This window comes from Vigna radiata, chromosome 1 (assembly GCF_000741045.1).
Source record: "Vigna radiata var. radiata cultivar VC1973A chromosome 1, Vradiata_ver6, whole genome shotgun sequence".
Lineage (NCBI taxonomy): Eukaryota > Viridiplantae > Streptophyta > Magnoliopsida > Fabales > Fabaceae > Vigna > Vigna radiata.
The window spans coordinates 20,920,199-20,936,071 of record NC_028351.1 but is presented as its reverse complement, the minus strand read 5'-3'; the positions used below and the strand labels follow the sequence as shown (position 1 = coordinate 20,936,071).

At 29.7% G+C, this 15,873-nt stretch overlaps 2 protein-coding genes across 3 annotated transcripts; both read left to right on the top strand.

Annotated features, from left to right (window-relative positions):
• Positions 1 to 4,092: 4,092 nt before the first annotated feature.
• Positions 4,093 to 5,571, top strand: LOC106767122 (probable WRKY transcription factor 51). The gene is made up of 3 exons (XM_014651958.2): positions 4,093 to 4,388; positions 4,754 to 4,900; positions 5,137 to 5,571. The coding sequence occupies exons 1-3, from the start codon at positions 4,147 to 4,149 to the stop codon at positions 5,315 to 5,317; spliced, it is 570 nt and encodes a 189-aa protein (XP_014507444.1). The 5' UTR covers positions 4,093 to 4,146; the 3' UTR covers positions 5,318 to 5,571.
• A 1,657-nt stretch (positions 5,572 to 7,228) lies between these two features.
• Positions 7,229 to 12,105, top strand: LOC106775198 (small GTPase LIP1). 2 transcript variants are annotated; one of them, XM_014662295.2, is made up of 7 exons: positions 7,229 to 7,719; positions 9,264 to 9,355; positions 9,450 to 9,591; positions 10,081 to 10,385; positions 11,146 to 11,199; positions 11,282 to 11,409; positions 11,643 to 11,782. In XM_014662295.2, exons 1-7 carry the CDS (start codon positions 7,629 to 7,631, stop codon positions 11,668 to 11,670), a joined length of 840 nt encoding a protein of 279 aa, XP_014517781.1. In that variant the 5' UTR covers positions 7,229 to 7,628; the 3' UTR covers positions 11,671 to 11,782. The 2 variants fall into 2 exon arrangements, with proteins under 2 accessions (XP_014517781.1, XP_014517770.1); XM_014662284.2 differs by having other exon boundaries at positions 7,231 to 7,719; positions 11,677 to 12,105.
• The last annotated feature ends 3,768 nt before the right edge of the window (positions 12,106 to 15,873 follow it).

The window sequence follows — 15,873 nt, the reverse complement described above, 5'->3', positions numbered from 1 at the left end:
AAGAACGTGATCAAGAATTAATTTTCTTCTGATACCATGTTAGAAAAGAAGAAAGAATGAAATATTGTATTTCTTATTGAATAATAAGGAGAGAGTACAATTGATATATATAATTATTTAGAGCAATATAAAAAAGAAATATAAGTATAAAAATATATGAACATAAATGCACAGATATGAACAGAGAATAAAATAATTCCAATAATTTATCAATAAAATATTTTATAGATTTTATTGAAATGGAAATTAAGTTTTAATAAGAGGGTGAGACGAACAAACAAAATCAAAACTTTAAGATAGTGGGTATCTTTTGTTTTAAATATTTTACTACTTGTCATTGTGTGTGGATAGTGTGCTGATAATCATTAAGAAGCAATTAGTGTTCTTAATATCATTATGTAGCAACATGCTATTTTATATAATTATTTATTATAATTTGACAGTAAATTAAAAATATAGCATTGATAAAATGTTTTAACTTTAATAGTTATTAATCATTTTTTTAAATAATAATTTTAATTTTGAAAATCTAATATATTTTCAATATTAAAAAAAATAAATAAAAATCAATTTAAAATAAACTATTTAAACTTAAAACTTTTGTTATAATTTTTTATTCCATTCTTATATTATATGATGTTATATCATACATTTACCACCAAATGCACCCCAATACTTTAGTGACACAAAAGAACGTGCGATTTTTGCTTTGAGTATGAATATACCTAAAGAGTATATTGAAATTAGAGTACACAACAACACTAACAAAAAATATTAAAGTAAGATATTAACTATTCACAATGCACTAATATTAGAAAATAAAATATCTTTTATAAACTTAAAAATTATATTTTTATTAATTAAATATTCAGTGAGTGCTATCATTCTCATGACCAACATCTATCCGTTCACCAACCAACAAAGTGCTTTTTCTCAATTTTAACCAAATTAATACGAATCAATCATTTCCCAAAATTATTTATTTATTTATTGACTAACTTATTTATTTATTCAGTGTAGTCCATTCCAGGTAATTTCAATCTTTGTTGCTGAGTCTCCTTTTTCTTCAAAATCCCCATGTTGGGTGGGAATCACAAAGACCTAAAATTGCTATGTGAAGTCAATGTTCTTATCATCTCACCTATTTCCTTGTACTTTCCCTCTTATTATTTGTTGTACTACGCAACATTCCCTTTAATCTAACACTAGTAAATAATTAATTAAGAAAATACATATATAAAAATAATAAAACTGGATAATATGTAAAATTAAAATTAAAATATCACTGTTTGATTTAAAAATGCTAAATATGCTCTAAATTATCTTTAAGAATAAATAATTTCTAACAATGGAAACATATGAAAAGAAAAAAGACGTAGAAAGTCTAAAAGATGAGTGTTAAAACACTAAAAAGAAGATAAATTTCATATTAGAGATTTTCTTCTCGTGTTATATTCTCAAGATAATAAATTATAACATAATACTAACATATTCGATTGATTAAGTGTAGAATATTTTATTATCGTTTAATTTTGATACCAAAACAAAGCTTTTATAATAACTATATTGTTAATATATTATGACATAATATATTAAATATGTATAAACTGTTTCTAAGGCAAAAATGTAATAAAACAAATAATTACGCTAAAAATATTGAATATGAAATAAAATAAAATAAATGAATTTAAATTTTATATTTGTAGAATAATTTATTTTTTATGCATTATTATTTTGAAATATAGATTTTCTTTTTAATTTTTAAGATTTGATAATAATTTTTTTTTAATTTATTTTAATTCAAATTTATATTTTAAAAACTATTTTTATGTCAAATTATTTTTAAAAATTATATTTTATACGTATAAAATTTTTTATTACATTACTTCAATTATTTCTATTATAAAATTTTCACTCACAATTCCAAAAAGAAATCTCACCTTTGACTCTCTTTTTCTTTTTCTTTTTTTCTTACATTTTTCATTTTCTCTTTAATTCAAATTAACTCATTTATGGTTAGCTCGTAAGTAGATACACTTAGGTCTTTTTTCTTTTTCAAAAATATAATATTTTAACTTTAAGTCCATTGACATAATAAATGTATCCTAGTCCATTTAAAATTAATATTCCGTCGCATTTTTTTTAAATGTCTATAAAGCATGTAGGCCTTTGTAAATTAATCTCTTATATTCTTATTATGAAACATATTTTGGATAAACTTTTGCATTTTTTAATAACATACTTTATAATTTATATAAATTATATTTTTTTTTTCATATTTATCTCTATTAAACATGAATATTTGTATTTGACCTTAATGAATAATAAGAAAAAAATTTAAAAGATTAATAATAAGTAACATTTTTGAAAAAATTCAACTAAATTATTTTTAGTGGCATGCATAATTATATATTAAATCGGTATACCAAGGACCATATGAAATAGTCGTTTCCCAATCCTTATGATAATATTAACATAAATAAATAAATGAGTAAAAGCAATTAATAATTTGTTTTCTTTTTCTTTTTTTAGAAAACATTTTGTTCTCACCAAAGAAAAATGCGAGAGTAAATGGTCTCCATTACATAGCAGTATCTCGTCATAGTCAATGCGTATTCAACACTGTTACTGACACATTAATTCCTCCAATCACAACAAACATAATTCTATCATTTCAAAATTTATTGACTAAGAATATCATAAAATATTTGTATTATAGGCAAGGAGGTGTAACACGTATGAAACCATTATTCTATTGAAAAATATTATTTGACATATTTATATTTTTTATATTTTTTTATACTATTTTTATTTGTTTTTTTTTTCTTTCTTGAAAAATTATAAAATTTTATATTTTTATAACTATTTTATTTTTATATTTCATGTCAGATTAATGTAAAAGTATATTATGGTATTATTATTTTTACTGTATTATCTCATCATCGTAATGAAAATATTGAGAAAAAAAAGAAAGTATAAATTGGTAGATAAAATTTGTTTCTATCCTATCTAAAGAAAAAGTCCCAATATTTATGTCTCTACAAACTCAATTATATAATAATTTGGATTGTGGGAGATTATATTTTACATTGAAAAATAATAGTACTTAGATATAAAGAATCGGGTTATGCTAATATAAGCACCAAAACAATATTTTAAAACAAAAGTTAGAAAAAACAAAATGCTTTAATTCATGGTTTAATTAATTTTAAAAATCTTACAAGGTATTCTCAATTGAGTTTTTAATAATTTTTGTTTTTTTATTAAATGCTCAAAATAATTTTTTTCTTCATTTAAATACTCTATCATTTGAATTTTTATTGTCCACGAGGCGATGTGGTTGTTACTTTTTTATTTATTTTTATTTCTAATTCATCAATCAATTAATATTTGTTATTCTTAGTTTATTCTAAATCGTTTTTGGAAACTGAAGGAAGTTTGAAAAGACCAAGAAACGAGAAAATGAATTATTTAGTAAGTTAAAAACGAAAAGAGAAAAATAATAATTTCATAATTTATTTGAAAAAAATAACAAAATAGTGAAATACTCTATAAAATTAAAAATAATTAAATTTATAAAGTACTGAAAATTTAATTAAGTCTTTAATTGATTGTATTGAAAAAATAGAAACCTAAAATCAAGATTATCATGAACTAAGCATAATTTGGCTGATACAAATGTAGTTTCTTTTCAGTGAAAGGATCTTTCTCCGGCCGCCACAAGCCCACAACTTTCTATATATGCTGTCGTGGTTAACCTAACCAGCCAATTACGTTGGATTTAATGATGAGACAATGAAACCTCATGACCAAAAAGTGGAAATTAATTAATTAATAATTAGGCTAAAATCCATTTATATTATTATTTGGATAAATTAAAGAGATTAAAGAATTAAACAGCATAGTGCTTTTTGACAGTGACGTCACGGAATGACATGAGATTAGTGTAGAGGAAGCTTCATTGCATCATCTAGGAAAGAGTATAGAAAGCTGGTTCCTGGAAAACCATAACATTGAAAAATGGAAAACTATGATTATTGTCCTTCTAGATATCATTTTTTAATCATATAAAAACCATTCTCTATTTTAACTCTCACTCTTATAAAATGCTCATTCTCTGCATTCAACTACTACTACTACATAGCAATGGATTTCTTCTACTTTGGAAACCCCAACCCTTCTCATACTCATCATCTTCATAATAACATGCCTCCATCATCCCCTGAGATCGCACTCTCTGATTTCCTCCTTCTCGATGATTTCCTTCATCATCATCATGGTGACTCTCTATCATCTCAAAGCACTGAGTCATCGGAAAAACCAACCTTCAGTGATACCACTCATGGATTCACCACTGGTGCAACCTCTAAGAACAACAACAACATCATGCAAGTATCTATCTTTTTCTCTCTCTTAAAAATAAAATAGTTAAGTATGATAGGAGGATAAAGAATTTTATTTTAAGAATTTTGTAACGTGAATAGTTAAGAAATGAACTTTAAGTCTAACTCAATCTCACAAAATAGATAGATGATTCGATAACAGATAAAACAATATGTTCAACAAATATTGTTAAGATAAATTCTAACTATAGAGTTAAATATCATGTTAAAAAGTAAACTTTAACCCTAACTCAATCCCGTAAAACCGTGAAGTTTGCATGTTATTTATATACTATAAACTAACCTTATCTTTTTAGTCGACATGTGAATAACATAACATGACATTTTTAGTGCTGAACAATTATATGCAGAAAGTGCAAGAACACGAATGGTGGAAGCAAAGCAAGGTTGGGTCCAAGAGTGGCATTCAGAACTAAATCAGAGCTTGAGATCATGGACGATGGATACAAGTGGAGGAAGTATGGTAAGAAGTCCGTGAAGAGCAGTCCAAATCTAAGGTAAAAACATTTCTCATTCACTTGCTCCTTTGCACTCTAGACTTTGATTAACAGAGACAAAAAAACCTAGTACAAGATAACAAGATTAAGGTCAAATGAAGATTAATTTGACCTAGGCTATGAACCAATCCCAAATGGGAGTAAAGAATTGTAAATGGTAGAGCTAAAAATATTATACTAAGACTTGGCATTGTGAGGTTTTTGTGCTAAGTGGGTGATTTGATTAATGATGGTAGGAACTATTACAAATGTTCAAGTGGAGGATGCAGTGTGAAGAAAAGGGTGGAAAGGGACAGAGAGGATTCCAGCTATGTGATAACAACATATGAAGGTGTGCACAATCATGAGAGCCCTTTTACCACATACTACAGCCCTATCTCTTTCCTACATTCTGATCATTCTACATCTTCCAAATGACACCAAATAAGAGGTTTTTGATGAAGGGGAAGAAGCTATGTATCATACCAAGGTTTAATCAATCATAGTTATTTTCATCATGTAATAGATTCAAGAGAGTCTGTACTCAGATCATGGAACTTTTCTATCAATTCTATAACTTTTTTTTGCACTTCCTTTTAGAGGAGTTTCATTTCGCACTTAATTTCAAAACCAACCTTTGTTAGTTCATATGTTACTTTGTTCAAATTTTATAAATGCAAGTGTATATCTTGTATTGGGATTGGAGCATCTCTTGAACTCTATTTCATAACAAAGTTTTTTCTTATTTAAAAAGAATATGAGTGAAATATATATGTGTGTATATATAAATAAAAAGATTTTTAATTGGGTTAAATATGTTTTTAGTCCGTATACTTTGGGGCGATTTTGGTTTTAGTTCCTCTTTCAAACTATAGTACAATTTAGTCCTTCAACTTTAGAAAACTCTGGTTTTAGTCCTTTTTACCAAATTTTTTAAACTTTATTGGCTATTTCAAGCACGTTACATTATAGCATTTGGATTGTTTACACTGTTTGACACATTTTTGCTCCAATGTTAACTGACAAACGCGTTTGAAACCGTAAATAAAGTTAAAAACATTTGGTAAAAAGGACTAAAACTAGAGTTTTCTAGAGTTGAAGGACTAAATTGTACTATAGTTTGAAAGAGGGAATAAAATCAAAATCGTCCCAAAGTATAAAAACTAAAAACTTATTTAACCCTTTTTAATTTAAGTATCCTAAACCCTAAATAACATCAAAAAGTAAATATTTGATTAAACTTACGCTGTAAGAACCGAGTTTTATTTTGATGTGAATAATTTTAAAAAATAAAGAAATAAATTTAAGTTTTCTTTAACCATATAAAATAAAATTTTAAATATTGTTATTCATTTTTAAATTTCATAATTTCTCTTGACACTTTTTTCTTTACAATTTTTTTTTTCTTTTAACTTCCTTTAAACCTAACTTTGTTGGTCTATTTTATCAGTTCAAAATATCAATAGCTTTTTGTAAATTCGTGTATAAATTGGGATAAAGAATAACTAATACTTAATAAAATGTATAAAAAATATCCTCTCATAAGAGTTTATTATTAGATTAGATGAAGTCTATAAATATAACACTCAAAGTTCATAACATAAATAGGGAAAAATAAATTTCATAACATATTAACTTTAAATAGGGAAAGAAGAAAGTACTTGGAAACGTATGAATCAAAGTTCATACTTTATTTTGTTACACCTAATAAATTAAGAATTGTTTAAGGTATAGTTGACAAGTGCATATGATGCGATGGTTCACAAGTGCATAGTCATTCAAGTTAATGGTGCTGCCATTTTGTAATTTGAAGTTGGTTGGTTTGACTTTGACACAACATAAGAGAAACTTCTTGTTGCTTACAATCTTATATTTTTCAAACTATACTTACATTTTTTATATATTTTTATTACTATAATAGTTTTACTATCTAATCAAAATTGTGACGATACAATGAGTTTAAAGAATGGAGAAGTTTATGTAAAATTTAAAAAATCCAAATTCTTTGTGTGATGCATCATTAAAATTTATTTTAATTGTGTTGTTTATGATAATAATTTTTTGCCATCCCCAAATAACATTAGTCTCCATAATCATTTTATCTTAAAAAAAATAATAGTTTAATTCCATTTAATTACACTGATAATTCATATTCATAACCTTAATAAAGGTTTTTTCTTATTCCCAATTTTTTTATGCACAAAACTCAATACTTGCTTAAGAAACCAAGTTTAGCATTAACAATTAGATCGAGTACATCATTAACTTTTCCTAAAGTTTATAAATTGAAAAAGAAAAAGCAGTTTAGTCCATTTTTTTATGGGTTTAAAGTACAAAACATTTTAATTACGGAGATGACGTGCTCTTGCATCGCGTGGTTTACACGAATGAGTAGCGAGATGGTATGATTACGGTGAATTGTTCATCTCTTTCAACTTTCCGCCACCATCGCGTCAAAAAACAAAGCCATTTTGAAGACACTGCACAACACAGATACACACCACAAATCCATCATCTTCGCCCTAATCCCTTTCCCTTTCACCGCATCCCAAACTCCTCAGATCCGTCGTCGATTCGCGTTTCGCGCTTTCCATTTCGTTTTCTCGCGAGATGCGCGACGCCGGAGCGTCAACTTCTCGCTCCGATCCCGGCGTGATTATCATGTGACATGGGTTTTGGAACTTGATGAGCTCACTTGCGTGTGGTGGTGAAGGCGTGTTTTGAGATTATCGTCGGTGAAGAGGGAATCATGTTCTGGAGGGACCGTGAGAGGGAGAACACAGAGTTGAACGGTGGGGTCCTATGTGGCCAGGTCAGAGTGCTGGTTGTTGGTGATTCAGGTTCGTCTTTCTTTAAAATCCACCCTTTTCTGTTACCAATTTTGTTTCCTTCTAATTTTGTAGAATAAAACTTGTTTATACTCTGAAGTACACTACTAGGCCGTGTTCACTGTTTTTTTTTTTTATTATTATTATTTCGTTTACAATTGTATGTGGTAATCTTACTATTGCACTGAAATTTAAGGTTTTAGGATAAGTGCTGTTTTTTTGAAAAAATAAATTATGATGGGGAGTTTTGTGATTGTGTAGTGTGCCCATAAGGCAAGTTGATTGAGTGTGGGAGGGTGCACTGTTAGGATCCGTTTGGATTTTTGATATTTCTGTTGGAAACATTGAATCGGGAGGGAGAAATGTTATCATGATGGCGGTGGTATAGTTATTGTAACACTCAATGGGAACTTGATGAGTTATGTTAATGATTTTAGCTGTCAAGGTTTTAAGTTTTGGCTGTGGGTTCTTGTTTCGTTGGATCTTTGATTTTGTAATTGCTATTGTGGTCATGGAGACAATGAATACCTTGATGCTGCAAGGTTGTAGATGTTCAATTTGAAACGGGTTGGATGATTAATATTTCGTTTTGGTATGTGGTTTAGAGAATCCATTCAAGTACGCTTGCTTTAAGAGATCTTGGTTCTTAATGTAAGAGAGTCAACTTGAAAGATTGTGGTTGAGGAAATAAAAATCATTTTGTATAAGTCAACTCTGGGCAGAGGGAAATTGTTGGAAGTCCCATCTAAAAAGAAATAATAATCTAATATTGCTTAATAGGTTGAGGAAATAGTTCTTGCTTTGGTATTGTAAGATCTGGTTCAGATTCAGAATCTAGAGGTAGGAATTGAAATTTTTATTGAAGGAGAAAATTATATTGACGGGTGGAAATCAATCGGAAGGAGAGTCCTGCTTTTCCCCTTTTAATCAACTTCACCAAAATGTGCCCTCTCCACCCTGCCTTCTCCTCATTATTCTATTATTCAATTCCCTCTTCCTGTAACTAGATCAGTTAGGTAGTTATGCCTAATTCCCATCCCTAGCAAGCCTAACACAGACTTTCTTAATGGTGATACTGCTGACAGATATCCTAGCATATGATGCCTTTCTTAAGCTTTGTGGAAAAACTATTGTTTGCATCAGTCAATATTACAACGTCAAGCACATCAAAATCTCTCTTTAGGACCCACTTTGTTTGATGAAATGTTTTCTGTTTCTATATTATGTTTTTAATAATAATTATCAAATGTTTACTCTTTTCACTTTGGTTCTTGTTTTCACCTTATACTAAAATGTTATTTTTGCCATTTCTAGTATGGAAGGATACAAAATGAAACCAAGTTATTTTCGCCAATGGTGGTACTTCTTATCTCTAAACATCATAAGCCTGAATGTGCACTAGTTAGTTAACCTTAGGTAAATGATGAATAAAAAAGTTAGAATTTTCTGAGCTTCTGATTACTTGTACCAGTCACCCTTCATATGATTCCCTCCGAGTACATTTTTCATAGATATCATAGTTGCGCGATTGTCATATTTTCTCATCCTCCTTGCAGGTGTTGGGAAGACTTCGTTAGTGAACCTGATTATAAAAGGTTCTCCAATTGCTCGCCCTACTCAAACAATTGGTTGTGCGGTTGATGTGAAAGTAATTACCCCATATTCTTCTATGATTACATGAGTAATACATTACTTATGTACCCAAAGTAAAGTCTTTACCAAATTTCTGTTTCTTTTTACAGCATACTACTTATGGAAATTCAGGAAGCTCTTCTAGTAGCCTAAAAGGTGATTCTGAGAGAGATTTCTTTGTTGAACTGTGGGATGTCTCAGGACATGAACGGTACAAAGATTGTCGGTCCCTTTTTTACTCACAGGTTAATGGTGAGTAAAATAAATCCCATTATTTTAGTTTTCTAAAACATATAATTGCTTACATTGCAGAGGTAGTTGTATAGATGCAATCTAATTATGTGGCAATCCACAAAATGATGGATCAAGATTTGGGATCAAGGGGTTAAGGAAATAAGGAAGAGGATTTCCGTGTTTATTTCAGTCATTATGTATCATTGGCTTCTCTTTTTCAAGCCTTGCATTCTGAAAATAATAGACTTTTGATATGGAACATTTTGCAATAATGTTCTAAATCTGCTAGAAGAAATCCTACAGATTTAGCTGTCTATCTAGAGTCCAAACTTCATTTATTTGCAAAATACCCTAATTACCAATATCCTGATAATTGCATTAGCCTCTTAATAGCATTTGGGTATTCTGGAAATCTTGACAAATAAATTTAGTAACAGTTAGTGAATATTTGAAACTTGGCTGTCTGATATTTTAGACTTTGAAACCTTGTTTGGACTTCATTTGCAGGTGTAATTTTTGTTCACGATCTCTCACAGAGAAGAACAAAGACTAGCTTGCAGAAGTGGGCAGCTGAGATTGCTGCAACTGGGACATTTTCAGCTCCTTTGGGATCTGGTGGTCCTGGTGGCCTTCCTGTTCCATTTATTGTTATTGGTAACAAAGCTGATATTGCTGCACAAGAGGGTACAAGAGGAAGCAGTGGGAATCTTGTTGATGTTGCACGCCAATGGGTTGAGAAGCAGGGTTTGCTTCCTTCCAGCGAGGAGCTTCCTTTGACTGAGAGTTTTCCTGGTAGTGGGGGCCTTGTTGCTGTAGGTGTCTAAACTAAATAATTTTTCAGTTTTACAAGTTGGTTTTGCTCCACTTTCAATGTTTGAGATAGTATGCTACCCTCATGTTAAGTAGTATGTTGTATTCGGGTAGATTTGAATAAATCTGATGTTAATGCTAATTACAGGGAATTTCAACTACTAGCAAGTAGCAGGGAATTTCAACTACTAGCAAGTAGCAATTTAAAATTTTAGCTGTTTTATATTTTAAACTATGCTGTTTTTCGAACATATTAAATTTGTTTTAAGCATGAATAATTTACACTTACTTTTCGTGACAATATCACTGCATATGGATGGAGGAGTATTTTCATTTAGCTAATTGAGTGGCAATATCACATTTCACTTTGGTACCACCATGTGGATTAAAAATAGGTTTTTCTGTTTTCATCCATTTTCAAATTGAGAGGCTAATCATTAAAATTTTATCTTTTTAACTAATCTTAAAGGTTATCCATGTATATTTTTTTGAGCCACTCACTAAGAATAATGAATTTAGATCAGGCATTGCCCACTGTGCTGTGTTAGGAAAATGTTAGACTGGAGATGCTATGTTTTCTGAGAATCTTCATTTCTCATGTTGATATTCTAAATCGCAATACTTGTTGTTCCTTTGAAGTACCAAATCATATGCTTTAACTATTGATGCAAAGAAATGCCCAGATTTTGCATTCTGTTGAATAATTGCTATCGAATTCATTCTTCTTGTAATGGTTGTGATTTATATGTTGGACGTCTGCAGGCTGCAAAAGAAGCAAGGTATGACAAAGAGGCTGTGGTGAAATTTTTCCGCATGGTGAGTACGGTCTTTGATCTCTGTCTCTATAAATTATAATTTATGGGTTGCCATCTGAGTTTTCTGGTACATTTCCTTTCAGTTGATCAGGAGAAGATATTTCTCAGATGAAATACCTTCACCAGCATGGTCCGTTCCTTCTGTTCAGAGACCAGCTCAGCGTATAGATGAAAATTTCACAGAAGATGATCTGTCCTACAATAGAAGAAGGTATGCTGATGTGCTTTTATCATCACCACCATGACCGCAGTATTTTTGGCTGGAAGATGTCTTCTTGATCATATTTTTCATTCATGGAAAGACGACTAATAATGCAATTTTGGGGTGAAAATTTCCGGATCATTGTGTTCAATGGTAGTTGAAAGATTATGCACAGATCCTAGGTAGTTTGGTGATGGAATTATATAATTCACGTGTGTTTGCCCATTTCCTTGCTTGTTTAGGCCACTCCTTACGAAGTTCATTGCTTGATTGCAGTCTAAGCGGTGATTCTTACAAATTCAACACGCTTCCCCCACTTCCAGCACAACGCAATCTAACACCGCCACCCACACTCTATCCTCAACAGCCAGTTTCGGTGTCGGAAAACTATAGTTTCCCTAGGTATTCCTTGTCAGGCATCTCAGAAATCAGTGCTGTGGCCAGAACAAAGCGGTCAGATATTAATGTCTGAAGATTTATTTGTGTATTTTTGGTAATTAGTCATTGCTAATACATGGATGTATTCTTGCATGGAACGAAGTTATTACATGTTTAAATTCTTTGTTCCCATTGTAACTTCTTAATTGATTCATTCGTTTTCAAGAGGCTTTCTCAGTCCACGGAGGAGCTAATTGTTCAATGTTTGGGGAGAATTTAAATGATATATGCTCCATTCTTTCATATCAACAGTATTATTATTGGTAAGATAGCACTCTAAATTCCACGTGTTCCACTTCCACATAACCGTTGAATGATCTTATCCTGTAAGTTGTTTTTTCTTCTTATAAAATGCAGTTTGAATGTAGGTAAAGTCAAGCTGAATACTTTTCAAGAAAAAAATCATTATATTAGGTTTTAGTACATTGCTAAATTTTGATCAGTCTACGTGATTTTTGTCAGTTTATGGAATTTGATGATATTTTATATCAGAAGCTTAGATTTAAAAGTTAGTTAAAAAGAATATGGTCCATGTGATAAATGATATCCTTCCTCCCTGGCTTTTATTATTTTAAAAATGCAAATAAGAAAGACTAATAAAAATAAATGAATTTAATAAATTTGTCTTCACAATTAATTTTTTTTGTGGTTTTGGTGGTTGATTTTTCTTTAATGAAGAATTTTACCACATAATTTTCATTTCAGAAGATATAACTTGTTAAAAATTAGTTGTCACTAAATATAAAAAAATATTATCTAATCTAACATCATATCATCACTTAATTACGATAATCGAAAAAGTGCGTCAAAATTATAGATAAATAAAGATGTGATTTAATAAAGACTGGTAAAAATTAACTAGCATACTAAAAATAAAACATTATATATGATTTTTGCACTAAAAATAAAACATTACATAAGATTTGTGCATTAAAAATGAAAATTCTCAAAATCAACGAAATATGTGAACTAAATAATTGTCAATTAACTTTAATTATCTGTGTCAAATCATCCACATAAATAGTTAAAGAGTCAATTTTTATAAAGATTAGACAATATTTTTTTACTATTATAATAAAATTAAAATTAACATAATCTTTTGCATGGGAAACATTTAGCCTATTTTTTTTTTTTTTTATATAAAATCCTACCAAGAAAAAGGTTTAGATCAAATCCTCTATGGTAACTTTGCAATGGGATTTCAGTAAACAAAAACAATTTAATGAAACTGTAATTTTACATTGCCATTTGATTAAAATAATTTTCAATTAGTTATGTATCCGAATTTTTTTACCAATATTACATTACAATCGAACTAGTTATAAGTAAACTTTTATTAAATTATACATACTATTTATAATTTAAATTGTTTGATGAAGCAAAAGCCTTACCCGGATATTTCTAAGACCAGAAATTTTAGGTTTTGAATTTGTCTTAATATTAATAATGTTTGAATTTTGAAATATTCAAGTATGAACGTGGAGCAGTTGCATATAGAAACCCCACGTAGTAGAACAGAACACGTTCAACGTAGAGAGATCCGAAGCTTCAAACTACCAAATATACCTTTCATTCTTCTCTAACCTTTCTGTAACAATCATTAGCATGGTTAATTTCAGCATAACCATTCTACTCTTTCTTCTTTTCTGCGTCCTCTTTCAATTTCAACCTGCAACACTTGACGAAGTTGGTGTCCAAAATGATGCTCAAAAACCACTATTTTCAAAGGTACTCATGGATACTGTGTCTCTACTCAGAAAGTCCCACAAAAGCTCCTGGGACAAAATCAAAACTGTCATAAAAGATCTGCAAATGCAGTTTTCTCCACCAAGTTTGGAGTAAGTTAATATGTTCTTACTTTTACAAACTTTTTTCCCAGTATTTATTAGTTATTTTTTTTATTAGATATCTTTTTCACTCCTAAATTATTATAATTGTGATCCAATACTTCATATGAAAATAATGTGAAACGTAGTCTCAAACCAAACATATAAAAATTATATTATAGTATACTATGAATATACGAAAGGGTAATGATACATAGACAACATTTTTTTGACAATATTTGAACATCATCATATGTGTCATTGTGTGATTGGTCCAAATGACACAATGACACCACCATGGACCAATCACACAATGACACGTATGATAATATTCAAATATTGTCAAGAAAATGTTGTCTAAGTATCTTTATCCTATACGAAATACTTTACATATAATGAAAAACTATATTTTAACTGTAAACTAAATTATAAAATATTTTTCCTATACTTTACAAAAATTAAGAGAAAATATTTTTGTTTTTCAACAAACAACATATGAAATGTTTTTCATATATAGAATTTCATAGTAAATTAAAATATAATCTTCACATATAGTTTGCTAAAAATAATATTTTACATTAACTTTCCTATAAAACACAGGGATTAAATTTCTTATATTTAATTTATGATTAAACACAATTGTTCATAATGATTCAAAAATAAAAAATATATTTAATCTTTACTTTTATAATTAACTTGCATGGACTAAATATTTTATGGCTTAATTCTGAAGCAAAACACATGTTTTCATAATAGTTTAAAGAAATATATATATATATATATAACCAATTGTCTTTTTACATTAATTTGCTATAGATTCTTGATTACCAGAAATAAGAGAATGAGAAAAACACAGTTTTATTGAGTATATAGATTAAAAAAAACTTAGAGATCAAAACAGAAAAAAAGTTGTATTTAAACATGTTTTGATATTGTAGTAATGCCATGTTTGTTCTCAGTTTCAGGAGTGGTGGAGTAGGAGAAGATCCGAAAGAAGCAGTTAAGAAGAGTATAGAGAAAAGCAAAGAAACATTTGAGGAAAGTGCTAAATCAACAGGTAAAGCAGTTGAAACAGCAGTTCGCAAGACAACAACAGAAAATAAGAAGACAACTCATGACTCTGAACATGAATCTAAAGCAGAACTTTAATATTTTTTTGGTTGAAATTGTATTGTTATTGGTTTAGGAGATAACAAAAATCTCTTTGTGAAAAACAATTTACTTATGGGAACACTTCTATCTATGTGTTCTTTGTTTGCATTATTCTCAATTTTGGTTTAATAAGAAAAAATAAGGGTAACATCACATATAATGACATTTATTTAATACATTTAACAAAGATAAAATGGTTTTCGAAAAGTGAATTCTGTGACATCCCAATTATATAGAAAAACATACATAATCAAGATGTCATCATGCATAATATAGGAAAGCAGAAGAGTAATTAGGATTACAGTCATCCTTAGAATAGTATGGAATTGAAAACTAGAGTACTAGAGTTTCTCCCTAGAAATTACAGAGAATTTAAAAACTTATAACATAATAAAGTTTCTTCAAAATATCCTTGGACAAGAGAATTAAAGCCTAGAGAACTAGGCAGCAACACTGTCTTCCCCATCAAGAGTTGTTTCCAGAGTATCCTCCTCGCCATCTGCTCTCATCCAAGTGGATGATCATCGCAAAAGAAAACACATACAACATGATACAAACACAAGCAAGCAAGGGTGAGCTAATTATATAAATAAGACAACATGCATCAGATTACTCATGTGACCATACAAAAGTGGACTAAGAACAAAACAGGATTAAAACACACAACCTAAGCATGTTAATTTCTAGACCTGACTCGTCCGGACTTTAAAATGATAGTCGGGCTATGGCGAGTCTTGCACCCGTGGTGACTTATGAAACTTGGGTTCCCCACCTTGCCACACTCACGAGGTTAGTCCGTTCCAGGCCTTGAGGCATACTGGGAGCCCCCAAGACTAAGGACCTCCTGCTACTCCTCACCACATGGTTCAACCTCTATAAGTGAGTATGATTGACCATTGGAGCGTCAAAATGACTCCCAAGGCTGAGCCCCTACTTTCATTTTAAAATACTAAGGATCTCACCGAGAGATTCTACATTTACCACCACCAACACACTAGAAATCATGTTTTATTCCTTCACAATTCACATACTTTTGATACTACCATAACCATTTATA

Coding starts and splice junctions, on each gene's coding strand:
- LOC106767122 (XM_014651958.2), top strand. CDS start 4,147: ATGGATTTCTTCTACTTTGGAAACCCCAACCCTTCTCATACTCATCAT. Junction 4,389..4,753: donor AAGAACAACAACAACATCAT/GCAAGTATCTAT, acceptor AATTATATGCAG/AAAGTGCAAGAACACGAATG. Junction 4,901..5,136: donor AAGAGCAGTCCAAATCTAAG/GTAAAAACATTT, acceptor TAATGATGGTAG/GAACTATTACAAATGTTCAA.
- LOC106775198 (XM_014662284.2), top strand. CDS start 7,629: ATGTTCTGGAGGGACCGTGAGAGGGAGAACACAGAGTTGAACGGTGGG. Junction 9,592..10,080: donor TTTTTACTCACAGGTTAATG/GTGAGTAAAATA, acceptor CTTCATTTGCAG/GTGTAATTTTTGTTCACGAT. Junction 11,410..11,676: donor CTGTCCTACAATAGAAGAAG/GTATGCTGATGT, acceptor GCTTGATTGCAG/TCTAAGCGGTGATTCTTACA.